The sequence below is a fragment of the Salarias fasciatus genome, chromosome 17, assembly GCF_902148845.1.
Source record: "Salarias fasciatus chromosome 17, fSalaFa1.1, whole genome shotgun sequence".
Classification (NCBI taxonomy): domain Eukaryota; kingdom Metazoa; phylum Chordata; class Actinopteri; order Blenniiformes; family Blenniidae; genus Salarias; species Salarias fasciatus.
Window position 1 is genome coordinate 16,601,413 of NC_043761.1, and position 25,801 is coordinate 16,627,213.

At 55.8% G+C, this 25,801-nt stretch overlaps 3 protein-coding genes and 2 non-coding genes across 7 annotated transcripts; all 5 read left to right on the forward strand.

The window, feature by feature from the left end:
- The first annotated feature begins 41 nt into the window (after positions 1 to 41).
- Positions 42 to 3,721, forward strand: strap (serine/threonine kinase receptor associated protein). Its single transcript, XM_030113276.1, has 9 exons — positions 42 to 549; positions 1,301 to 1,436; positions 1,519 to 1,600; positions 1,682 to 1,754; positions 2,047 to 2,146; positions 2,237 to 2,374; positions 2,445 to 2,581; positions 2,664 to 2,813; positions 3,124 to 3,721. The coding sequence occupies exons 1-9, from the start codon at positions 438 to 440 to the stop codon at positions 3,183 to 3,185; spliced, it is 990 nt and encodes a 329-aa protein (XP_029969136.1). The 5' UTR covers positions 42 to 437; the 3' UTR covers positions 3,186 to 3,721.
- A 3,167-nt stretch (positions 3,722 to 6,888) lies between these two features.
- On the forward strand, positions 6,889 to 19,291 carry tmpoa (thymopoietin a). Of its 2 annotated transcripts, XM_030113273.1 has the most exons (7): positions 6,889 to 7,343; positions 11,970 to 12,087; positions 13,982 to 14,134; positions 14,210 to 14,379; positions 16,412 to 16,456; positions 17,797 to 17,897; positions 18,036 to 19,291. In XM_030113273.1, exons 1-7 carry the CDS (start codon positions 7,101 to 7,103, stop codon positions 18,424 to 18,426), a joined length of 1,221 nt encoding a protein of 406 aa, XP_029969133.1. In that variant the 5' UTR covers positions 6,889 to 7,100; the 3' UTR covers positions 18,427 to 19,291. The 2 variants fall into 2 exon arrangements, with proteins under 2 accessions (XP_029969133.1, XP_029969134.1); XM_030113274.1 differs by lacking the exon at positions 16,412 to 16,456.
- A 552-nt stretch (positions 19,292 to 19,843) lies between these two features.
- slc25a3a (solute carrier family 25 member 3a) lies at positions 19,844 to 25,745 on the forward strand. 2 transcript variants are annotated; one of them, XM_030113272.1, is made up of 8 exons: positions 19,844 to 19,926; positions 20,447 to 20,602; positions 21,366 to 21,490; positions 22,754 to 22,933; positions 23,010 to 23,191; positions 24,728 to 24,900; positions 24,981 to 25,091; positions 25,415 to 25,745. In XM_030113272.1, the coding sequence occupies exons 1-8, from the start codon at positions 19,845 to 19,847 to the stop codon at positions 25,573 to 25,575; spliced, it is 1,170 nt and encodes a 389-aa protein (XP_029969132.1). In that variant the 5' UTR covers position 19,844; the 3' UTR covers positions 25,576 to 25,745. The 2 variants fall into 2 exon arrangements, with proteins under 2 accessions (XP_029969132.1, XP_029969131.1); XM_030113271.1 differs by lacking the exon at positions 21,366 to 21,490 and adding an exon at positions 22,268 to 22,392 and having other exon boundaries at positions 19,845 to 19,926.
- LOC115404759 (small nucleolar RNA SNORA53) lies at positions 23,232 to 23,421 on the forward strand. The gene has a single exon (XR_003933376.1). It is a non-coding gene; the product is annotated as a small nucleolar RNA SNORA53 (small nucleolar RNA).
- Positions 25,154 to 25,343, forward strand: LOC115404758 (small nucleolar RNA SNORA53). The gene has a single exon (XR_003933375.1). It is a non-coding gene; the product is annotated as a small nucleolar RNA SNORA53 (small nucleolar RNA).
- Positions 25,746 to 25,801: the final 56 nt, after the last annotated feature.

The following is a 25,801-nucleotide window of genomic DNA, read 5'->3' on the forward strand; positions in this document are numbered from 1 at the left end:
CTTCTACTTCCGGCCGGCCGGTTCTCGTATTGTGAAAGGCCGCGCTTCTGCTTCCGGTGGTGACGCTGCTCCGCGCGCTGCTAGTTAGTTGCCATGTTGTAGCTATTAGCACGACGGAGGAGAGCCGCTCGTCAGTCTCCGCGCCCGGACTCAGACCCGCACAGCCCCGGCAGCTGGACCGCAGAGCCTCGGACTGTGACCCGCCGTGAGAGCGGCAGTCGGCCCGCAGAGCCTCGGCAGTCCCGCCCGCGGAGCCCCGGCAGTCGGCCCGCAGAGCCCCACAGAGCCCCGGCACCTGGACCGCAGAGCCCCGCAGAGCCCCGCAGCACCGTGATCACCCCCTCCCTCCCTTCCTCCCTCCCTTCCCGCCCTCCTAGCCCAGCTGCTCCCCTCACCTCCCCGCCCGCAGGACCGGAGAACCGGAGGACCGGAGGACCATGGCCATGCGACAGACTCCCCTCACCTGCTCCGGGCACACCCGGCCCGTGGTGGACCTGGCCTTCAGCGGGATCACTCCCTACGGATACTTCCTCATCAGTGCCTGCAAGGGTGAGCCGGGGTCTACAGGGGGTCAAATATAGGGCCCAGGGGCCGACAGGGGGTCAAATATAGGGCCCAGGGGCCGACAGGGGGTCAAATATAGGGCCCAGGGGCCGACAGGGGGTCTAAAGGGGGTCAAACTTAAGGCACGGGGGACTACAGGGGGTCGAACATAAGGTCTAGGAGTCTACAGGTGGTGAAACATATGGCCCAGTGGGCCAAACATAGGGTCCGAGGGTCAGACGTAGGGTCCGGGGTTCAATGGGGGGTCAAATATAGGGTCAATGGGTCTAAAGGGGGGCGATCATAAGGCCTGGAGGTTTAAAGGGGGTCAAACATAGGGTCTGGTCCCAGCCTGGATGCGTAGGAAGGTGTTTGAGACTTTTGGGGGGGTTCAGGGACCTGTTGGAGGCTTTGGGGGGTCAGAGACCTGTTGAAGACTTTTGGTTGGTTGGGGGGTCCAGGGACCTGTTGTAGACCCAGGGGGGTCCAGGGACGTGTTGTAGACTCAGGGGGGTCCAGGGACCTGTTGTAGACCCAGGGGGGTCCAGGGACGTGTTGTAGACTCAGGGGGGTTAGGAAGTCTCCGTGAGTGGTCTCTCTGGACCCACATTAAACGGGTGAAGTCTCTCGGAGTGTTGTGGTGCGCGGCGCCCTGCAGCAGCCGGACGGTAGGCGGTGTGTGGGCGGAGTCAGCCGGCTGCTCGCCGTCTGTCCCTGAAGCCCCCCCCCCTCACCCTCCTCTGCTCCGCCTCGCCAGATGGCAAACCCATGTTGCGCCAGGGAGACACAGGGGACTGGATCGGAACGTTCCTGGGTCACAAAGGCGCTGTCTGGGGAGCCACTCTGAACACGGACGCCACCAAGGCCGCCACCGCCGCCGCCGACTTCACCGCGTGAGTGTGGGGCGTGGCGCCGACCCTGGGGAGGGCTGGGGGGTCACCGGGGTCGTCTGACCGATCGCCTCCGTCCCTCCAGGAAGGTGTGGGACGCCGTGAGCGGGGACGAGGTCCTGTCGCTGGCCCACAAGCACATCGTCAAGACCGTCACCTTCACTCAGGTACGGCGCCGCCGCCGCGTTGACCTTTGACCTGTGAGGAGGAAACTCAGAGTGACGCGGACGTGAACTGACTGTGTGCAGGACAGCAACTGTCTGCTGACCGGGGGGAACGACAAGCTGCTGCGCATCTACGACCTGGGCAGCCCGGACACAGGTGTGTGTGTGTGTGTGTGTGTGTGTGTGTGTGTGTGTGTGTGTGTGTGTCTGTGTGTCTGTGTCTGTGTGTCTGTGTCTGTGTGTCTGTGTCTGTGTCTGTGTCTGTGTCTGTGTCTGTGTCTGTGTCTGTGTCTGTGTCTGTGTCTGTGTCTGTGTGTGTGTTCTGATCAGATGAAGCTATCAATCTGCTACTGGTTGACTTTCTGCTTGATGGCTGCAGTGCTGCCCCCTGCTGGTGACACCACTCCACCTGTAGGAGATGTTGATGTGTGTGTGTGTGTGTCCTCCAGCGCCACAGGAGATCGCCGGCCACACTTCAGCCATAAAAAAAGCTCTGTGGTGCAACAACGACACTCAGATCCTGTCTGCTGCCGACGACAAGACCATACGGTCAGCACGCACACACACACACACACACACACACACACACACACACACAACACACACACACCTGACCCCTCCAGCTGACTGTGTGTGCAGGCTGTGGGACCGGGCCTCCATGGAGCAGGTGAAGACGCTGACCTTTGACACGGCGGTGAGCAGCATGGAGTACGTGGCTGACGGGGAGATCCTGGTGATCACGTACGGAAAGACCATCGCCTTCTACAACGCCCTGAGGTGAGCCGCCGCTCGTCGCCGCCGTCGCCCTCGCTGACACGCCCGGCTGACCCCGCCCCTCCCCGTCCAGCCTGGAGCTCATCAAGACGGTGGAGGCCCCCGCCCCCATCAACTCGGCCTCGCTGCACCCAGACAAGGACTTCTTCGTGGCGGGCGGCGAAGACTTCAAGCTCTACAAGTTCGACTACGGCACCAAGGAGGAGCTGGGTGAGCGGCGCCCCGGGGTCCAGGGCCTCCGTCTGACCCGTCCTGTCCTGACCCGTCCTGTCCCGCCCTGTCCCCCCCTCAGAGTCCTACAAGGGCCACTTCGGCCCGGTGCACTGCGTGCGCTTCAGCCCGGACGGCGAGCTGTACGCCAGCGGCTCGGAGGACGGCACGCTGCGGCTGTGGCAGACCGCCGTGGGAAAGACCTACGGCCTGTGGAAGTGTGTCCTGCCCGGTGAGCTCCGCCCCCCGGTGGGCCACTCTGGAATTACACCAGGCGATCATAGAACTGACCTGGGATCAGCTGCCTCTTGAAGTGGGTTTCTCATTGGGTGTGAGTGTGAAGCCAACTTCAGCACTAAATGAGGCTCTTTGTTCCTGTCTGAGGTCAAAGGTCAACTCTGACCACCACAGCTCCTCATGGAGTGGAGGAGACTCTGGACCTGCATGAACATCTGCTGGTCCAGAGTCAGCTGGGGGGAGGGGGGTCCTCCAGATGTTGTCCAGATGTCGTCCTGATGTTGTCTGTCCCGCTGTGTCTTCAGAGGACCTGGGAGCAGAGAACCAGGAGCAGATATTCGCCGCCCCTCCTGAGATCAAAGCCTGAAGGACGGAGCACCGCCGTGACCGCCATGACGGGGTCCTCTGCCCAGGCGGGACCGGACCGGACCGGACCGGGGGGAGGAGCCGAGTCCAGGGACCCGACGTGGATCTGAGACTGGCCCATCTCACACACACACACACACACACACACACGTGGCGGCGGCGGGGGCTGCAGTTTGGAGCAGTAGAGCTGTGAGCGCCGCCTCGCCGCTGCCTGCTCTCTTCCTGCTGGGCCCCCGCCCGTCACTCCGCCCGTCTCCGCCCGTCTCCACCTGTCTCCGCCCGTCTCCACCTGTCTCCGCCCCCCGCAGCCACGTCGGTGTTGGTTTTGGGTGTTTGTGTTTCGGGTGGAGGTGGGCGGAGGCGGAGTTTGGTTTCGGGTTGCTTTCAGTGTTTCCAGCTGTTCACGTGAAATAAAATATCTTTAGTTGTGGGAGTGAAGGACGACGCGCCGCCGCCTCCGTCACTTTAGGTTTCTGTCCTCGTTTGTGTCCAGTGAAGAAATAAATCCCTGCAGCTTTTATTTGGGAGTAGCGCTGGGCGGAGTGTGGTGTCCTCCATCTTTTATTGCCTCGGCGCTCGATGGTTCTGTCACAGGTTTGGGTTCCCCAGCGTCAGACGCCACAGCAGCCGCCAAGAAACACGGATTCTGACCTTTGTTCCTCCTCATGATGGCTTTTAGTAGAAACCCCTCCCTGGTTTTCATTTGTGACACTTTTAGTGAGAATCCTCTGAATTTGGCAGTTTTCACAGATCTGAGCAAAGAGACTGAAAAACAGAATAAAGACGACGTGGCTCAAACTCTTCTCTGGACTTTGTGAGTGTGAAGTGACCTGGTTCCAACATGGCTGACCGAGGAGGGGCTAATGAACCAAAATGATCTCCATCTCGCTCTCCAGTCCAAACTCTGGCTTCACTTTAGTTCCAGCTAAGTGTCCTGAGAAGACTGGGCCACTGGACTGATGAGCCATCCTTTAGGCTAATGCTAAGCTAGCCAAACGCTGAGAAAGCGTGGTGATTTATCCGGTTCTTTCAGGAGATCTGGAGTCTGAACCAGCCGCAGGAACACTGAGCATTTTTAACCAAGGGATGCTGGAAACAATGTATTCATATCTAAATCAGGATTATTTATTCCAAATCTGACAGTATGAATATTTAAGCCACGCCCACAGCCCAGGTTGACTGTTTCCTGATCACTCTCCATCATCTGATCAGTCAGGAAAGCGTTCAGTCTGTTTGCTCAGTCCCCCAGACTGTCCTCCAGCCTGGTCCACTCAGAAACCTCACTACCAGCAGTCAGTCAAAGGAACGTTTTTGGTTCCTACTAACATTTGAAAGCTTCCATTAATCAGTCTACTGATGAGTGGTTTTACTTTGAACAGAAGCTGCTCTGTTGACTCCCACTGTCCTCCTGACAGACGTCTCACCGGAAACCTGAGATCCTTTTTCACAGCTTCAGTTGAAGAAACGTGGTGCTGAACTTCTCCTCTTCCACTCCTTCTGCTCGTGCAAACTGCAGACACTCTTGTGAAGAAGCCATCCAACGAGACAGAGCAAATACTGAAACAATCAGCGACCGCGGCCATGAAGACCAGAACAGGGCCCGGTACCAGACCCATCCAGTCCCCCTCCACTCCACTAAGGCACCGACAGGCACCTAGGGAGTCTGGAGCCACAGCTCCACACCCCAGGAGATCAGAAGAGGAAGGTGCTGTGCCATCTGTTTCCCGTTCTCTTCATGTGATCGGTGAAGCTCTAAAGAGTCCCGTAGAGAGTTCCTACCTGAAGACCTCCAGACCAGGCCACCAGAACCCCGGGCCTCCCAGACAAACCACTGTTCCTGAAGTCCAGGCAGGCGCCTGGCCCTTCCAGGAGGTTTCCTGTGAGAAGACTCTACAGCTGATGGCTGAGGTGATGAAATGCTGCGTATTGTTATGTTGTTTTATGGTTATTATACCAGCGGACATGAAGCCTGTTAAAGCTGAAACACCAGGTCAGCAGGATGACCCCCAGATGTGCTCAGCTGTTCCTCTGCTGTATTAATTACTTCCTCAATAAGGTGTAACTACAGGGCAGTCCCACATGGCTTGAAGTAATGGCCCTACATCTCTAACAGATGATTCTGAAGCTCCTGGCCGAAGTGAGACTTTTTGTGACAAAACATCCAATGGACAGAAGGGGGCGGTATGTTCCTTTTCGACGTTCACACACCCTCAATCTGGATCTTGGTTTTTGCAATAACCAGTGAGTTGGCCCATCTCAAAGACAGCAGTATTAAATAACTCTACATTGGGGAGTGACAGTCCGCTATCTCTTCTTGTTTCATTGGGTTTCTGAAAATTGATCCTTGACTCTGCTTACCAGGTCTCAGTTTACCGTTCTCGGTCAGCTCCTTGAAGATTTCCCCGTCTGTCCCTGTCCTCCACGTCCTGAACCGTTCTGTTCAGTTCCTCATGCTGACGAGCCTTACCGAGCCGCTCCTCATCTCTCCAGACCCGTCGGCTGGTTCCAGCCTGTCATGGAGCTCTGCATCCTGGTCAGCGGACCCACATGGCTCCAACTCAACATTTCCTAAACACACTCAGTATCTGTTGTATTTATTATCCATCAGGACCGTGTGCAGAATATCGATCCACTCATCTCCGCTGTGCAGCTCCCTCTTCACTCCTGTCTGGGCTGTGGACGTCAGTGATATTCTCAGAAAACGTCTGTTTTTGTTCCTCAGCCAAATACTTGGCTGTGACTGTACCTGGACTGCTGGGAGATTAGAGAGCGGCGAGCCCTGCGGACGCCCATTCCTTCAATCTGGAGAATGCTGGGAATGCTGGGTATGTGTTGACAGGGTGTACGCTGTGGTTCAGGTGTAAACCCTTTCAACACATCACTCCACAGCGCTAATGAATAGTGATCCATGGATTATCTTCCTCTACAAGGTGTCCTCCAATCCCTTTTCCTGTTTGTTCAGTATTGTTCCATCTGGCCTTCAGAGCCTCGGGTCATAGTCAGGGACCAGAATACGGACCAGGACTGAGAGACACTGTTCAGGATTGAGCGCCATTTAGACCGGATCCTCCTCTCTGAGATGTCCTGTCCAAGGTCTGTCCCCATCCACCATGCCACTGGACTTTCTGATGAGTTTGTGGAGCCTGTTGGTGTCGATCACCCTCTGTCTGATTTCCCAGCATGCAGCAGCATAGAGCAGGGGGCCACAACCTTTTTGACATGGACCGCCATTTTGAAATTTTGTTCTCAGCCAGTGTGCCATTATCAACTGTAATGCAAGTGATTAACTAAAGAGTAAATTATTATTCCACTCTTACAGAGCACATCCAAACAAATGGTTCCTGTTATTAACCTAAACTGCTTTCATCAACACTGAATATTCCCATTGTTCTGCAGTATCAGCGCACATTCAGCTGTCAAGACATCCATAAGACAGCAGTGTGTGTAATTATGTGTGTATAGTGTGTATATATGTGAGCAGTAAGTATATTTATTAATAAAGTGATATTTTATATTGACTGTCGGACTGATCTCTGTTGAGTTCGGCTGTCAGAAACGTGCGCCTCATTTTCAATCACTGCTTGTCGGTTCGACCAATGAGAGAGCGAGTCGTCACAGCGCTGCCCCAATAGGAGCGCGCGTTGTTGATGACGTCAGTGGTATAAAAGCTCGGTGCCTCCCTGTCGCCGCTTGTCCGTGGCGGATGGAGGAGACGCGGGAAGCGGGGAGACATTTTTATTGACTTGACTCCTGTTTTCCTCTCCCGCGCTCTGCCTCTCCTCTCGGGGTGTTATTCTCCTCGCGGCCAGCAGGAGGCGGTGGTTCCCCGCTGCCCGCCCCCCCGGCTCCCTCCCGGCCCCCTCGCTGGTTCCTCCGCCCGGCTGACGGTGCTCTCGTGCCTCCGTCCGCCGCCGACATGCCGGAGTACCTGGACGACCCGTCCGTGCTGACCAAGGAGCGGCTGAAGAGCGAGCTGCTGGCCCACAACGTGGAGCTGCCGGCCGGGAACCCCACCAAGGACGTGTACGTGCAGCTGTACCTGAAGAACCTGACGGCCCAGAACCAGCTGCGGGTCCCGGCCGCCGCTCTGGACGCCTTCTCCAGCGACGAGGAGCTGCCGCCGCCCGTGGTGTCCGGCCGGAGCCGCTCCTCCGGCAGGGTGAGTCCGGGAGGGGGGCGGGGTGGGGGGGGGGGGGCTGATCGCTGGGTCAGTTCCACAAGTTAAGATTAAACCCTAACCTGAAAAGTTGTCCAAATGTTTTAAAATCCCAGTTAATACTGGAAGTGGTGCAGGGAGAAGGTCCAGATGTGCTGTAACTCTGCTGAATTCCTCTCAGAAGTTCTGTGTTTTGTCTTTTCCCTCTAAAACTCGTGCCAGACTCTCCTGAATGACTCCACTCTGTTCCAAGCAGGAACTAGCTTCAGGTTTTCAGCCTTTCTGTCCTGCTGTGTCTCGCATTAAAACTCCTCTCCTCAGTAATGGTCTGTGGAATCCTCTCCTCTGGTACTGTGGAATGAGGACCGTGGCTCCAGCCTGCATTAACGCTGCTTCCTTTGTTTTTCACTCCTGATCAAAGTGTTTAAAGGACCTGTGGGCCGGCGTTGGTCCGCGGACCTGATCATCAGGAGGAGGTAGCTCGTTAAGACTGAACTCCTCCACACTCCTCATTCAGGCACAGAACCTGGAATCTGTATTATTTGACACGATCGCTGAGAAACGAGCAAGAGCAGAGTTTAGAAAGACCTCAGGCGCAGCTGCTGTAAAGAGGGGCCGAGAGAAAGAGCACTGGTAGCTCTGAGAACAGAGTGTCTTCCCGCCTGGCTGGGATGTGTGTCAGGAGTGTGTAAACACACACACACGCCCCTCTGTGGGTGTGGACTCTGATCATTCCGTGGACTGGGAGGATAACGGGCAGCGGCTCAAGGCTGTGAGTGTGTTTGACTCTTGAAGCCAGCATGAGCTTGGTGAACCCCTCACTCCCTCTGAATGCAACCAGTCCACAGTTCTCACATCGAGATTACAGATCAATGTCATGAGACCAAAGCTCTGAAATCTGTTCTGGTTTATCCAGAGAGGCTGCTTGATTTTTACCCACAGCTCAGCTTTTAATCTGCTGTTTGGCTTCTCGGCTCCTCAGCCTGCAAATGGAATACTGGAGGTGAGCCCGGGCTCCTGGGACCTGGACTGGGGCTCTTGGGGGATCTGGAGGTCCGGCTCTGGGATCTTTGGTTACAGAAATGGTTTTCCAGCTTGTGTGAGCAGCTGAAGATTCAGTGTTGGACGTGGTGGTCTGAGTGTGACCTTTGACACCAGAGGTCGAGGCTGAAATCTGATTCCAGCCTCTTCAGCTTCACCCTGGAGCAGTACAGTCGTCCCTGGAGCAGTACAGTCGTCCCTGGAGCAGTACAGTCGTCCCTGGAGCAGTACAGTCGTCCCTGGAGCGTCAAACCTCCAGCTGCCGCTCTGCTCCTGAGGACTGGAGGTGAGCCGAGCGTCTCTGCGGAGGCGGTCTCTCAGCATTCCTCAGCAGCTTTAATGGCGATTCCCCGCCAGACACAGACGTCCCGCATTCCTGTCAGCCTCACATCCTCACCTGTCCATGTGGACAGGTGGATCCGGCTCGCTCCAGCTGTCAGGGGTCATGTGTTGTTGAGGACAGCGTCCTGAGATCTGCCATGATCCAGTGTTTACACCATCTGAGTCCAGTCCGTCGGTCCTCGGTGGTCCTGGACCCCAAGGCAGAGCCGAGTCCATGATCAGAACATGTGTGGAACCCTGTAAGAACATGAGAGAGAGAGAGAGAGAGAGAGAGAGAGAGCCCGTTTCCCTGATGAACACGTCACTGTTTCTAAAAGGATATCGTGGGATTATTGTTATTGGGAAATGAGAATGTTTTCATCATGTCACACACCCATAGTTCAGGTGTGTGTGTGTGTAGCAGGTCTGAACTTGTTCTGGACGCTGAATGAATGAATGAATGTGAACAAACGGACGTGGCGTGTGAAGCTGATGGTCCATCCTGAAGCCCCGCCCAGCGGCTGTTTGTTTGAGGTGTCAGCAGAGCGGCGTGACTGAAGCCGGACTCCTCAGGCTGAACATTCAGAACTCGCTCACTTCTCGTTTTCTCACTCGGATCGGTTTTTTTCAGTCATTTCTTCAGTTGGAAATAAAGAAGTGAAACTGTGAAGCAGGCAGCGCCTCTGCGTGGAGCAGTGTGTCTGCCGAGAGGTCCGAACAGTCCCGCCCTCCGGGGGGGGCTCTGCTCTAAAACACACTACGCGCTCCGGAGGGGGGCTGGCTAACTACACCCTGCAGTAGTACCAGCCAGTTCCACTAGGGGGTGTCCACAGTCGCTTAGCTATGGTGGGTTGTCCCCCCCCCACCCCCCACCCCCCGCGGTGCGGTGTACTGCTGTTCTAAAGGTGTGTTGTTGGCTCAGCGTCAGTCTCTTCATTGAGGAAATGCTTTCTTGCTGGAGGAATGTGTGTGCTCAGTGCTTCCGCGTGTGTGTGTGTGTGTAGTGTGTGTAGAGACGTGCGGTGGATCACTGCTGTTGATCCACCGCTGCAGTGGATTGGCTGCAGGTGGCTCATTCCTGACATTCTTCATGTGATCAGCTCATTCCTCCTGCTTCCCTCCAGCCTGCAGTCAGTGTGGTTCCTCTGGTCCGCCCCGGGGTCCGCCCCGGGGTCCGCCCCGGGGTCCGCCCCGGGGTCCGCCCCGGGTTCTGCCCCGGGTTCTGCCCCGGGTTCTGCCCCGGGTTCTGCCCCGGGTTCTGCCCCGGGGTCCGCCCCGGGTTCTGCCCCGGGGTCCGCCCCGGGTTCCGCCCCGGGGTCCGCCCCGGGTTCTGCCCCGGGTTCTCCGTTGCCACGGAGCCAGGCAGCCTCAGGTTCTCCCAGGGGTTGTGTCTGGGCTCTGCTCCTGGAAAGAGTGACGCGTTGGCGGCCGGTTCTCTGCAGAGCCCTGAGCTCGGGGAGCAGCTCTGGCTCCACAGTCCGGGGCGTGGCTTCTCTTCCCCTTTTCTTCCTCCTGCGTTCCTGCTCCGGCCGCCGCCGCCGCCGCTGCGATTACGAAACGGGCTGGAAGCCGCCCAGACGAACCCCGCCGAGGCCGCCGGAGCCAGTCGGCTCTCCTGACCCGACGCCGCGGCTCCGTCCCGGTTCTGCACGGCTCTGCTGTCCTCTGTGGTTCCTGTCCTGCCCCCTCCCACCACTAGTGGGGGCTGCAGCAAGAGTGTGACGCCACAGCTCATCACAGGGCGCCGGATAGACTCACTGTACATGTCGGTTAGCGGTGGCCCAGTCCCTGCAGAGACAGGACAGGAGGTGGGACAAGTTGACCTCCGGTCCATGACGGGACGTCCTGATGTCCAGCCAGAGACGCTCTCTTCCAGCCGGTCTGAGCTGCTCGTCTCCACGGCTGTAGAATGTGTGAGTGAATAATCCAGGTTCGTCCTTCAGCAGCATCTGACCTTTGACCTCTGTCTGGGTGAGGATGATGGACTTGTATGGCTTTTTATTGAGCTGATTGAAAAGCCAGTGTCTCTTCTAGTAACTAGAATTTGGCACTCAGAGCGCAGACCTCCGCCACAGGTCAACTCAGTCACCAACAACAAGAAGAACACCAGATGTAATAAAACTACATTGTGATCGGGGGGGGGGGGGGGGGGGGGGTGATCAGAGCCGGGCCTCCCAACCATGTGAAAGACTCCCTATCTCTCAATGATAAAGAATCCTTTAAAAAAACTCCTGGGTCCAGACAGTGATCCGGATCATCACCAAAATGTAATGGATTCTAAGTTAGCCCAAAACCCACCTTTCTACAGAGTTTCATTGCAATCCATCCTTTACTTTTTCCATAATGTTGCTAACAAACCAACCAACCAACAAACCAACGTGATTCCATAACCTCCGAGGCGGAGGTCATAATGTGAAGAACACCCACAGCCTGGCTACATACACATGGCTTCAGACACAAACACAGGGAGAACATGCAGACCCAAAGGGAAGACGGGCTGAAGCTGCTCTGAGCTGAACAAAGTTTAATAATCACTAATGAAGAGATGAAACCTTATTGTGTTAACATTAGCATGTAGCATTGCCCTGCAGGACTCTGGGGCTAGCAGTTAGCATGTAGCATTGCATGGCGTGTGAGTCGTGTGACTCCGTCCTCCTGGTCTCACTGAGCAGTTGGTTATGGTCGGAGTTTCCCTCCGGGGGGGGGGGGGGTTCCTCCTGGATGAAAGATGGCGGCTGCAGCAGGATGTGAGCGCCGTGTTCGCACAGCGCCTCTTTCATTAGTCTTTCATTGGACCGGCTGCTGGCTGTAATTTCCTGCAGGCTGAGTTTGGGCCATCTGTGGCACGCTCAGTGTTTACTATGAAGAAAGGCCTGCGGCGGGGGCTCAGCCCCGCCCCTCCCTCTCTGGAGTTGTCTCGGGGAAATGAAAGGCGGTGTTTGTCTCATCTGCAGCGTCTCCAGGCTGACCTGCAGTGAGTGAGGTGAAACCTGAAAAACCCGTCTGTAACGGTCGCAGCTCGCCTCGTCATTCCTCTGTTTACTCGCCGAGTGGCGGGACGCGGTACACCACGGCACGAGGACGCTCACAGCCGCACATCTGTCCCACAGTCCTGAAGACGGGAGTCTTCCTGTCGGGCACGGCTGTCTCCTCAGCGATGGCCGCTGCTTGCGTTCCTCATGTTGAGCTGATCAATTGATCAGGTCTGACCCCGGTCTGACCCCCACCTGACCCCGGTCTGACCCCCACTGCCACTGTCCTTCACAGAAAGCCACCAGGAAGACGGACAAGCCGGCGGCGGAGCAGCTGGACGTCACCGTGCTGACCGACGAGGGCCTGAGGGACCAGCTGCTCCAGCTGGGGGCCGACGTGGGGCCGGTGGTGGGTGAGTACACACACACACACACACACACACACACACACACAGGTGCTCCTGTTCACAGGTTTGCTGATTAACCCTCTGAGAACCACCAGGGTCAAAGGTCAGGGTGAATGTGAACTCTTCAGCCTCGGCTGTTGCTGATTGGCTGCTTCCTGCTTCGTCCTCGGTCTCTCTCTCTTCCTGGACCCAGTCCAGCCTCCTGTGGTTAATTCCCGGGTGTCTGGACGGGTCCTGAACGGTTGAAGTGGTCCAGCTAGTCCTCCAGAGGGGACGGACTGGCTCAGGGTTCCTCAGGGTCCCGCTGCTGGGCCTGAGGTGGAGGGAGAACACTGGATGTAGGAACCAGGACGGGGTGTGAGTGTGTGCAGTGTGAGGCTGCTTCAGAGTCGGCAGGAAGACGTTCCGATGCCATTTTTTGCCTCCCGATACTGATCTCGATATTTTTACTGTGGGTATCGGCCAGTACCGATCCGATACCCTTATAAAACACCATCGCTGCATCGCTGTGGTGAGGCCTGGTCAGGTTACACCCTCTAAAACATGAATCAACACAGCAAACTCAAGCCATTTACTTTTAAATACAACAGTTATAAAAAAACAGCAGTGCAATTGAACTAAATCAATCTTGGAATAATTATTTTCAGAAACCTGAAGTGCAGCCCCAATATTTCTAAATTAAAGGGAATTTAAATAGAACAATGTAAAACAGTAGTGCAACCACAACTTAAATACATCTAGGACTATATGCAGTCGAATTTAAAAAATTAAAGTGCAGACACAATATTGTAAAAAGAAGGCATTTAGATAAAACAGTATAAATAACAGTAGTGCAACAGTAACTTAATAAACAAATCTAGATTTTTTTTTTCATTACAGTGCAAACAGGACATTTAAATAGAACAGTAAAAAAAAAGAAATGGTTCAACAGCAACTTCAAAGATTTCTTTCCAAAATGTTCTGGTCCAAAACCAACCTATGAAGTTACGTTCAAAAAATAAAACTCCAAACAGCAGAAGCTGCTCTCTAAACAAAGAAATAGGCTTCTTTAACGGGCGCTGTACGTCTGCCACCTGATCCAGTCTTCCTGTGTTTTGTTCCTTATGTCTCTCTTTCTGTCTTCGTCTTCCTCCTGACGTTTTTATCGAGGTGAATTGTAGCTTCACATGAGCACCCACGAAATGTTGTTGTACCCCCCTGTGCCATGACCATGAAATGTATTCTATTCTGAAGCTGCAAAGAGCTGTCGGAGCCAACGACCAGCAGGTGGCGGTAGTGCAGCCAACGGGATGCAGGCTGCCTTAAAACATTACAGAAGAAGTGTCGACGTGACGGAGCTAACCCGTGAATTGCTAATTTAATAAATGACGTCTCGGATCGGGGCCTGGACTCCAGGACTCCAGGACTCGCCGACACCGATGCAGCATTTTCCGCAGTATCGGCGCCATTTCCGACCCTGGTATCAGAAACCGGAATAACTGGAGTTCTAATGGAACCCTGAGAGTTCCATCCAGTCCCGGCTGAACAGGAACACCCCACCTGGACGAGATCAGGGTCAAACCTGGATGGAGGGAGGTCAGCTGAGCTGAGCTACACTGAAGCACGCTGTGTGTGTTGTGTGTGTGTGTGTGTGTAATGGAACTCATGTGGTGTGTGAAGGAATGTGAGGGAGTGTTTCCTCCTGGAGGAGTGTTTCTAACATGAACACACACTGAACTGGAACATGCTGAATCCTCCTCACTGGTCAGGGACCAGCCTGTGGAGGCTGACTGATCGTCCTGGTCCGCTCTGGACCAGTGGACGGACGTGAAGGGGTGTGTGTCAGGAGGGACATCGGGGGGCAGCGCCGTCCCCCGGAGGGACCCCGTCTCGGTGTCTCACAGTGTCCTCTCCGCTCCAGCCTCCACCAGGAAGCTGTATGAGAAGAAGCTGCAGAGGCTCCTGGACCAGGGGCCCTCGGAGACCCCTCCGGTCCCTCCGCTGGTCCTCACAGACCTGCAGCTCAACCACAACGGGGACGCCCAGTCGGACCCCTACAGCGACAAGGAGGACGGTGAGGACCCGGTCCAGCTGTCCACCAGGGTCTCTGTCTGAGGACAGTATTTGACTCTGAGTCTGGATCTGACAGAGGCCACACCAGAACCTGAACCCGAGCCTGAGCCTGAGGAAGAGCCAGAACCAGAGCCAGAACCAGAGCCAGAACCAGAACCAGAGCCAGTCCCCGTGGTGGAGAGAACCGTGAGGAGTCGAGGAAAGACCCCCGTCACCACCCGGACCCGGAGCAGCCAGCACCACCCGGTGAGACTGTCTGCGTGTGTGTGCGCGTGTTTTTCTATCCTTGTGGGGTCCAAATGTCCCCACAAGGATAGGAAAACCTGTCCTAATGAGGGGAAACTGTTTTCTTGACCATGTTGTTGTTACTGAAAAAAGTCAAAGGTCAAAAACCTTTCTTTAGGGTCAGGGTGAGGGGCTAGGAAATGCATTATGTCAATGAGTGTCCTCACAAGGATAGGTCCGTCCGTCTGTCCGTCTGTCTGTCTGAGATGGTCAGTCAGTCCTCACCATGGGTCCAGGTCTTCCTGGTCCTGAAGTCTCTCCAGCCGTCACCTCAGGGTTTTACGTGGCCGCTGAGCACAGCCTGTCAGCAGGAATAATCAGTCAGGGCTCCTCTGAAGACCTGGACGTTCCTGGCCTCAGTGAAGGAGCTGTGTGTGTGTGTGTGTGTGTGTGTGTGTGTGCGCTCCAGCAGCTGGACCTCATCAGCCCTGGCCTCTTCCTCAGGAAGTGTTTGAGTCTCGGTGCAGCAGTCACACCCAGCTCCAACCAGCAGCACATGAGCAGGATTAGCTGCTGCCATGCACAGGCTGGAGGATCCTCCGCCTGCCCCCACCCCCCACCCCTCTGCCCCCCACCCTCCCCTCCCCTCCCTGCCTCCGCCCCGATAGCTGCTGCTGTGATCACAAAACGCTCCTCCTCCTCCTCCTCCTCCTCCTCCTCCTCCTCCTCCTCCTCCTCCTCCTCCTCCTCCTCCGTCAGCAGGTTAAACCTGGGAATCTGTCCTCTCTCTGAGCTCACAGCGCCCCCTGCTGCTCAGTCTCTCCTGTGACTCCCGTCACCTCAGATCATCAGGTGTGTTCAGGCTGCTCTGGTCTCCACGGTAACGACTTCGAGGCGTTCAGGGCCCTGGCTGCTTCCCCACACGGTGAACAGTTAGAGCCTGACCAGCAGGCTGCTCCTCCTGCTGCGGTGTCTGTGGTGCAGCGGGCGGTGCAGCGGGCGGTGCAGTGGGCGGTGCAGCGGCAGGACTCCCCTCCACCTTCTGTTTGACTCCTCAGCTCCAGCAGGACGCCGTGAGGCTGCGTCCTGTCAGAACCAGCAGGGAACCTCCACCCACACCCGTCGCCCTGCTCAACACCGCCCTGCTGGAGGTCAGCTTCGTCTGTTCATCCCACTGGGGGTGTGGTGTAGAATGTCCCAGTTTTGTCCATAGGAGGCGCTGTCACACTGAAGGAGTGCTGACAGAAGTGAAGCATTTCTCACATTAAAATGGAAATTGAAATTTACAATGTCAAAATAAAACCACCCTGTCAGGACAGGATCAGGATCATTTGATACCGAAATCTGATCAGTCAGGTCCTGTGAGACCAGACTCATCAGGACCTTCCTTATACTTCCCCAGTCTGACCACCAGATGTCAGTGTGTGACACCAGACAACTGCAGGAAGTGACGGGAAAGAAAAAAACCTGTGAAGTGATGAAAAGTGCTGCAGGGAGCAGGAACTCAGAAAGTCTGGTTCACTGGATGGAGTGTTTAGTCTGGACGAAGAGAGCTGTGCGCGTGCGTGCGTGCGTGCGTGCGTGCGTGCGTGCGTGCGTGCGTGCGTGCGTGCGTGCGTGCGTGCGTGTGTGTGTATGTCAAATGTCCCCACAAGGATAGCAAAACGTGGAACGACGTGCCTTGTGGGGACCTTTTTCCGGTCCTAAGTAGGAGAAACAGTGTTTTCTTGACCATGTTGTTGTTACTGAAAAAAGTAAAAGTGCAAAAACATTTCTTTAGGGTTAGGCTTTGTTGTGGTGTGGGTTAGGGTTAGGGTAAGGGTCAGGGTTAGGGGCTAGACATGAATGGGAGTCAATGGAAGGTCCCCACAAGGATTGAAATACGAGACTGCGTGTGTGTGTGTTCACAGCTCAGGAATGTGTTTCTCAGAGCCCGTCCTCAGGATCTGCTGCACTGGAACCATCTCCCTTCACTGAGGCTCAGTGAGGGTCTCGGGTTCAGGGTCTCTGCTTTGTTTCCTTTTCCTTCATCTTGTGTTTTCTGGTTTGTCAGGAACCTGAGCAGAGAGGAGGCGCAGCTCTGAGACCAGCTCACCCCGTAAGAATCGGTCTGGTCCTGGACCCCTCTGTCCAGTCCAGACCTCCAAATACTGACTGTTCTGACTGATCACACACTCCAGCTACATGCTAATGCTAACCTCCAGTCCTGCAGGGAAGCTAAATGCTAATGATAACCTTCACGGTCCTGCAGGGATGCTAAATGCTTATGCTAACCTCCAGAGTCCTGCAAGGAAGCTAAATGCTAATGCTAACCTCCAAAGTCCAGCAGAGAAGCTACATGCTAATGTTTTTTTTTTTTTTTTTTTTTTCTCTTTTCTACATGCTAATGCTAACTTCCACAGTCCAACAAGGAAGCTAAATGCTAATGTCCGGAGTCCTGCAGGAATGCTTAATGCTAACATCCCCAGTCCAGCAGGGAAGCTAATTGCTAACCTCAAGAGTACACTAGAGAAGCTAAGTGCTAATGGTAAGCTTAATGCTAACAGTAACTTTGAGGGTTGAGCAGGGAAGCTATGTGCTAATGCTAACCTCCAGAGTCCAGCAGGGCAGCTACATGCCAATGCTAGCCTCCAGAGTCCTGCAGGGAAGCCACATGCTAATGCTAGCCTCCAGAGTCCTGCAGGGAAGCTACATGCTAATGCTAGCCTCCAGAGTCCTGCAGGGAAGCTACATGCTAATGCTAACCTCCAGAGTCCTGCAGGGAAGCTAAGTGCTAATGCTAACCTCCAGAGTCCAGCAGGGCAGCTACATGCTAATGCTAGCCTCCAGAGCGGTGGTCTTTCAGAGTCGATCGGAGCTGATGGAGGGTCAGAGTCTAGTTTCCCTTCAGGGATCTCTAAACTGTCCTGACTGGCAGGACTTTCCGCCTCCTCTCCGTTCCCACCTCCACCTGGGAATGCCGAGTTGTGCGGACAGCTGGAAGGTTCTCGTTGTTCTGTGTGACTAACGACGGGGTCTGTGTGAAGACGTGGAGGAGTCCAGCTGCGGAGCAGCGGGGGACGGAGGACGTCTTCCCAGTCGTGTCCGTCTGGGACCTGTCCCCCATCCGGAGGCCGGACCCCCGCGCCGTCCCCGGGCCCGAACCCCGCCGCAGTCCTGCAGCGGGGAGGCATGTGAGCGGGGGAGGGGGGGTCAAACACAGGGACGGGGGACGGAGTGGACACACAGGACGCTGGGCTGCTGCCATGCGTCACTGCCTCAGGACACTGTGGAGCTGGTGCAGGGGGGGGGGGTGTGTGTCACATGGTGTGTAGAGTCTGGTTTCATGTAGGGGGCCCTCTGCTGGAGGGGAGGGGCAGTCACAGGGTGCTCAGTGAGGTGGGGGTGGAGGTCTCCTGTGGGGTGGGAGTCCTCACTGGGACTCTGCTCTGTGTGCAGGTGGAGAAGATCGCGGCCAGGGAGCAGGTCCCTCAGGTGGAGGAGAAGGACGTCCTCAAGGAGCTCTTTTCAAATGACTTCAACAGTCCCACAGGAATCAGGTGAGTACCCACAATCCACCTCTGCTCCCGCTCAGGGCTGGACTCCTCCCACGTGTGTCTCTGTCCTCGTCCAGCGCCGACGTCTTAATGTGCTCATGTGTTTCTGTCCGTCTGCTCCGTCCCTCCGTCGTGCCGCAGCGCCACCTGCAGGCGGCCCATCCGAGGGGCCGCGGGCCGCCCGGTGACCCCCGGCGACCTGTGGAAGGACGAGAGCCGCCTCTTCTCCCCGCTGAGCACCAAGCGGAGCAGCTTCAGCTACACGGAGAGCCCGGCGGCTCCGCCCGCCTCCTTCAGCGCCTCCTCCAGGCTGCTGGGCGCCGCCGCGCCTCCACCCGCCTCCTCCAGACCGGCCCGCCCCCCCGCCGCCGCCGCCGCCGCCTCGCTGTGGAAGAAGCTCCTCCTGCTGGCCCTGCTGGCCGCCTTCCTCTTCCTGGTCTACCAGGCCATGGAGGCAGACTCCTCCACCCCGTTCCAGGTGGAGGTGGAGGCGGAGCCGGGGGAGCAGGGGGGGGCGGGGAGCAGTGCGTGAGGGGGAGGGGGGCGGGGGGAGGGGGGTTTAAAGAGTGAATCTTCTTCGTAGCCTTTTCGTCGTTACCTCTGACATCAGCCAGTCTCTCCCTTCATATCTGAACCAGTCGTGAAACAGATCCGGGGTCTACCAGCAGGGGGCGGCACAGCCGCACCACACAGCTCCACACTCCCTCCGCTTCACTGGAAGCCTGAAGGCTCCACTTCCAGGGAGAATCTCAGCCTCTGAGGTTTGAGGATCAGTGTAACATGAAGCTTCATGTTCTACCCACACGCCCAGACTGAGACCCTCTCTGGAGGTCAGAGGTCGCCTCCCATCAGGTGAAGGGTCCAGACAGGCGGCAGCTCTCCTTTGGAGAGTTCAGCTGTTTTATCATCATATTTAACAGTGTTTCTGGTGTTTGCAGTGACTGGACAGGGAAGCATGCAGAGTTGTTTGGAGAAGCAGAGGGAATGGTTCTGTGTGGTTCTGAGACCAGCCACACTCCTGGGGGCCCGGTCCGGTGCAGGTCCCGTCTCTGGACCGGACCGGGTCCTCCGCAGGCTGCTCTCGACCCTGCTGGAGTTTGGACCTCCAGATGAAACCCGGGCCGTCTTGGTCCTGCCATGTGATTTGTTTTTTTAACTTTTGTTTGCATGTTGTGTGTTTGTCCGGAGCGCTGTGGGCCGAGCAGGTCTTCACATTTTGCCTTAGCGTCTGAAGAGGGTGTGAACTCGTCTTCTCCCTCCAACATCTTTCTTATGGTCCAGGCGCCTGGAGATCTTAAAGCGATATTTTTCTAAAGTTCTCTACTCTGATCCAGTGTATCCTTCTGAATTATGTATTCATGAATATCCTCAATAAACTGTTGTTACATTACCTCATATTATTGATCTCGCTTATTGATCCCAGTGTACTGCCGGTCAGTCACCGGGGTGTTACTGGCCTGGTCTGAACCCAGACCCTGGTAGGGGTCACCCCTGAGCTGAGGGCCACTGTCAGGCCATTAAGCTACAGGTTTTGCCTTCTCTCTCTGAAGTGACAAGAATTTTCCTTTTTCATGATTATGCCAATGTTTAGAGACATACTGAGACTTGGTAAACTCTAGTTATAGGCTGTACAATTAATCCTGATAAATGTCTGAGTGTATGGCGGTCTGCTTTTATATATCTACAAATGTGTTTCATTCTACGGGTCTATATATTTATGTGAATGTGTTAAATTATGTTCATGGTTCTACTCTACTGGTATATTTCTATGCAAGGCGTTTCAGCGTGCAAGCACTCTTGTGACGTCACTACGAGTGCCGCCCCCTTTACTTCAACATCTGTTTTGTGATTGGACCAAAGATAATGATTGACAGCCCGTCGGCGTTCCTCATTGGGCAGAAATACCCACTGGCCCCACGCAGGAAACGTGATGACGTCACGGAAGGACAAATGTATTTACCGCGGGGTCACCCGGCCTCTCCGATCCGCCGGCAGCAGCGAAGCGGAGCCGCCATCTTAAGACTCAGAGAGAGAGTGAGTGAGAGAATTCTTTAAAACCCAGTTCCAGTGTTGATATTTAGCGATCCGTCTGTGAGGGACGCCTTCCTCTGCACCTCTGCTCTCTGCTCGCACCGCTGGTCTCTGCTCGGCTGTTAATTTATGGTGGCTTTACTTGCAGAGTTAAAGGACCCTTCCACCTTGGAGCGGTCACGTTAGCTTAGCACGTAGCTTCTAACCTCGGCTCGTTACAAAACAGGAACTCTTGTTTTGATGAGTGTGCGGAAAGATTTAGCTCGTCAGCGATCGAGCATTGATGGCCGTGAAAGTCTGGTTTTTGCTCTCTTTTCTGTTCTCTGGGAATGTTGTTTATTTTCTGTTCTTTGGGAATGTGTGCTAGCATGCTAAGCTCACGGTCATTCTGGCGGAGCGCGTGACGTCACGCTGCGCTGCCTGCACGTGAAGCTGAGGAACTGCGCGTGCTGTCCTCTGTGGGAGGGGGCGGGTCGTGCTACCTGCTAGCGCTGCTAACCCGCTAACCTGTTGCTCCGCAGGCAGGACAGTCGCCATGTACCCGACCGCCCTGACACAGCTGGCCCGGGCCAACCCGTTCAGCGCCCCGCTGTTCAGCCTCCAGAAGGTGGAGGAGCCCCAGCACAGCCTCCATGGACAGAAGCCCCGCAGGCTGGCGGCGGCCGCCACGGCAGACGGTAAGACCCGGCGGACAGTCCGCGGGCTAACGTTAGCTTAGCCCGCTCGGTCAGGCCGGATATGGCTCCCTTCTCCCAGAATCAGATTGTAATGTCCACATGGTGGTCTAAAGCACTGCCTTTTGGCCGGGTCTGCCGGGCCCTCCGCCCGGGTCCTCCGGGAGGTGGAGTCCGGGTGTCAGTGCGGCCGCTAGCAACTCGGCCCGCACCGCACTCTGGAGGACAAAGAAGGACACGGAGAACCCTCTGCTTCAGCCCGGACTGTCCGAGCAGAACCGGACCCTGCACGAGAACCGTGCTGCAGACCCAGGACAGGCCCAGCTGGAGGATTCTGGACTGGTTCCTGGATTCATGTGACCCAGCGGTCCTCCAGGACGGGCCAGGGACAAAACGTCCTGAGCAGGAATATTTATGACCTGCTGTTAAAACGACCACTGACCTATTGACCTTCTGCTGTAACTTCGTCTAGTCCTTAAAATGTCTCCAGTCTGATCAGCTGACTGTTCCACACTGTTGGAATCTGTCCTGTGCAGGTCAGGACCTGTTGGAACGGGTCTGGACCGGCTCTTTAATGGAACACTAACAGAAAGCGCCTCCAGTCTCTCACTGCGTGTAGTTTTCAGGTTGTTCACAGTGAAGCCTGCAGCATGTCAAGGCCTTGTTTTCAGGATAAACAGTTGAAAGCAGCGTCCCTCACGAGGACGAGGCAGGGACGAGTGCCACTCCTGACGCTCTCCTCTAAAGCTGTCCCTTGTCTCTTCAGAGGGAGACAGTTGTGAGTTCGGCTCTCAGAAGTATTTCGTCCTGTGTGGATTTGGTGGGATTCTGAGCTGTGGCACCACACACACAGCCGTGGTCCCCCTCGACCTGGTCAAATGCAGATTGCAGGTCTGTCCCCGGTGGCTCGGCGCCCTCTCACCCGTAACCCTGTGTTTGTGTTTGCACCAATCTGCATGGGACGCCCGGCCCATCCGTGGTGGACTGGTCTTAATTCCCGTCATCCTGCTGTGTCGGAGTGATCGTAACGTGGCCGCATGTCCACAGTGTTGAGTGATTCTGCCCCCCCACCGCCCCCCAGCAGAGGACTCCTGTAGGTCGGCGTCCCGCCGCGCCGCTGAAGGTTGACTGGAAGTCAGACCGAGCTGCAGAGGCGTTCTGACGGCTCTTTGGCCGGTGCTGCCGGGCGGCGGCGCAGAGCCGGTACCCGCTGATCACTCAGGAATCATGTCATTTATTTTGAAGGTTTCTGTTCATTCTTCAGATGATTTCATTGATTATTCCGAGACCTTGGTGTTTTACAGGAGTGTTGGCCTCAGCTGGAACATTTAAATGTTTCTATTTCCCTGATAATCATTGAATAAATCATGTCTTAATTTAAGTGGGTGATTTAGAAGAATGAATTGGATCAGCTGGCTTCAGGTTCCTCTGAGACTGGAGCTCATGATTTATTCAGATTGCTGTCAGGAACCACAGATCTTGGTGGAACTGAGGCTCACTCCTGTAAAACGCCGTGACTCCACAGTCGTCCTAATAACTGGTGGCATGTTGGTGGCGAGCGGTGCGCCGGAGGAGCGCCGTCCTCCGGCCTGCCGCCCGGTTTGATTCCTGTCCTGTGTCGCATGTGACCGTGCATGTTGCATGTGTGTTGTCCCTCCTTCCACACAGAGGACGTGAGCTGCGAGTTCGGCTCCTCAAAGTACTATGCCCTGTGTGGCTTTGGCGGCATCCTGAGCTGCGGCATCACGCACACTGCCGTGGTGCCCCTCGACCTGGTCAAGTGCCGCCTGCAGGTTTGTACGGACCCCCGCAGCGGTCCCCGGACCGCCGGCGCCGCTCACCACACCTCCTAACCTCCGGGTGGAGTCAGCCTCCTCCGCTCGGCTCCAGACAGGCTCAGAACCACACTAGACAGGTTTAGACACAAAACCACCTGGAATCTGGATTCAGAGTGGAGAAGAAGCTCCAAGTCAGGACTGTTAGAGCAGGATGAAGAAGTGAACCTCAGCAGATTTCACAATAAAAGCCTGTCAGCAGCCTGAACCCTCCAGCAGGAAGCTGAGCGGTCAGACGAGCGTTGAGCCGTGGATCCTGGTGGAGGGGAGGTCCTCTGGTCCCGGTCCCACTCATGATCCCAGCCCGTCTCCTCCCCAGGTGGACCCCGATAAGTATAAGAGCATCGGTAACGGCTTCGCCGTGACGGTGAGGGAGGACGGCGTGCGCGGCCTGGCGAAGGGCTGGGCCCCCACCTTCATCGGCTACTCCATGCAGGGACTCTGCAAGTTCGGCTTCTATGAAGTGTTCAAGATCTTCTACAGCGACCTGCTGGGAGAGGTGAGTCCCCGGAGCCCGGTTCACCTGGACCCGGCCCGACCCGCGACCCCTGACCCCCGGCCCGTCCCGTCCCCAGGAGAACACCTACCTGTGGAGGACGTCTCTGTACCTGGCGGCCTCGGCCAGCGCCGAGTTCTTCGCCGACGTGGCCCTGGCGCCCATGGAGGCCGTCAAGGTCCGCATCCAGACCCAGCCGGGCTACGCCAACACCCTGCGGCAGTGTGTGCCCAAGATGTTCGCCGAGGAGGGCATCTGGGCGTAAGTGATACACACACACACACACACACACACACACACAGACACGCTCCTTAGATCCACCTCTGGAGGGCGCTGCGGCTGCAGCTCCTCACAGCTTCCTGCTGGACGGTCGGAGGTGCTTGAGTCATTGGCGTGTGAGAGCAGTCCACCTGCCCCCCCGGCCCCCGCTGCAGCAGCACCCGGTCTGCAGGCCGGGACCCCCTGCTGCAGCCCGCCGGGGGGCGGACACCTGGGCGGGGCTTCAGCTGGTCCTCCAGAGAAACGCCGCTCTGTGATTTGATCAACCAAACTCCTCCTCCTCTGCAGAGCTGCTGTTCCTCAGAGGAACTTTTCGCTGCATGAATGAGCAGATATTTTAACTGTTGCCATGGAAACGTTAACAGTCGGGACTGATGGTACAGTTCAGTGGTCATGAACCAGGAAGTGAGGGATGACCTTAAACTCCCCCCAAACCGCAGCCATTAAACAGCGGCTTGGTTCATCATGTCAGGCGTTTATATTGTTCATCACTGATTGGTGGAATCTCTGCTAAGCCCCGCCTCCTCTGGGTGAGGGTTCCAGCTCCATCTCTTGACCAGTGGCATGATGTGAACATCATTAAAGTAAAGGTCTGGCTCCGCCCCCTCTACCAAAGTAGAAGCGTCTTCTAAATTCTCAGGTAAAAGTTGTTTTTTTTAGAGATTTAAATCAGACCTCGATGAATTTATTCTGCTCTTTTAGTGAACGTTCTCCTGAAACAGGAAGTCTTTTATTTTGGCGCTGTCCTCACTCCAAACTGTTCTGGAAACATTCCTGCCGTTTTGTCTGTTGGAAATTATCAGTCAGTTTGTATTCCTATGGGAGTCCTCCAGTGGAACCACTGATCAGTAGAATTCATCAATCTGCTGTGGAGAGAAATTTAACATTCATTAAGGAAAAGTAACAGAAACCGATTTTTTACTTTTCTAGAGATCAGATCTGGATTCTATCCTTCAGTCTCAAAATCAGAAGGTCTTTAAGTCTCTGCAGGAGTCCTTACCTGATGAAACGTTTGCTCATCCTGATCGCCCTGATTGATCCCTCTGATTGTGCTAATAAAAAATGAGGCATGAAATCTAATCGTCTCATTTACCAATCAACACACACTCAGAAGAGCTTTTCTGAAGAGAACACCTCTAAACCCTGAATGTCTCCACTCCAGAGGACAGGTTTATTTAAATCCAGCTAATAGGAGCCGTGTGAGTCCGCCTCGTTAAAAACCCTGCAGACGTTTCATCTTCACCGCATTTTGATCAGAGTGAGAGGAAACGTTGAAATGAAGTCTCCAAACCTGTTTATCAGGACATAAAACTGAACCTGTCTGCTGTCAGTATCAGTCATGTGGTAGAAACCATGTGTCCATCTGCGGTTACCATGGAGACCAGTCTTACTCCAGCCCTGTGATTGGCTGTCAGGGAGAACGTTGAGACAGTCAGGAAAGCTGAACACACCGACCCGTTCTGTCAGGGCCTGGCTCGGTGGTGAAGCGTGTGTGTGTGTGTGTGTGTGTCCCTGCAGGTTCTATAAGGGCGTGGTTCCGCTGTGGATGAGGCAGATCCCCTACACCATGATGAAGTTCGCCTGCTTCGAGCGGACCGTGGAGATGCTCTACAAGTACGTCGTCCCCAAGCCGCGCAGCGACTGCAGCAAGTCGGAGCAGTTGGTGGTCACCTTTGTGGCCGGATACATCGGTGAGTAGAGGGCGGGGGCCCGCAGCCACCCCGTGACCCGCTGACCTCTGACCTCTGACCTCTGGGCGCTCCGTCTGCAGCCGGAGTCTTCTGCGCCATCGTGTCTCACCCCGCTGACTCGGTGGTGTCGGTGCTGAACAAGGAGAAGGGCAGCACGGCGGTGCAGGTCCTGAAGAGGCTGGGACCCCGAGGTGAGGGACACACACACACACACACACACACACACACACACACACACACACACACACACACAGACACGCTCCTTAGATCCACCTCTGGAGGGCGCTGCAGCTGCAGCTCCTCACAGCTTCCTGCTGGACGGTCGGAGGTGCTTGAGTCATTGGCGTGTGAGAGCAGTCCACCTGCCCCCCCGGCCCCCGCTGCAGCAGCACCCGGTCTGCAGGCCGGGACCCCCTGCTGCAGCCCGCCGGGGGGCGGACAGCCTGTCCTGATGGCTCTGCTGCACTGAACGGGGTGTGTGTGGGGGGTCTGACCGTGTCCCGTGTCCCCCCAGGAGTGTGGAAGGGCCTGGTGGCTCGTATCATCATGATCGGCACCCTGACGGCTCTGCAGTGGTTCATCTACGACTCGGTCAAGGTGTACTTCCGCCTGCCCCGCCCCCCTCCCCCCGAGATGCCCGAGTCCCTGAAGAAGAAGCTGGGCCTGACGGAGTAACGCGTCCCCACCGCAGTCGTTTTCTATATTTATGTCCCGAGCCGCCGCCCCGCTGTCCGGGTGGAGCTCCTGGCCGGGCGGAGCCGGGCGCAGCAGTCCTGTAGAAACACCATTCCTCTGACTTCTGACTACTCCCTCACCTCTATAATAAAGATGTTTCCCTGGAAGCCGCTGTGTGCACAGCCCTGCAGTCTCTCTCTCTCTCTCTCTCTCTCACACACACACA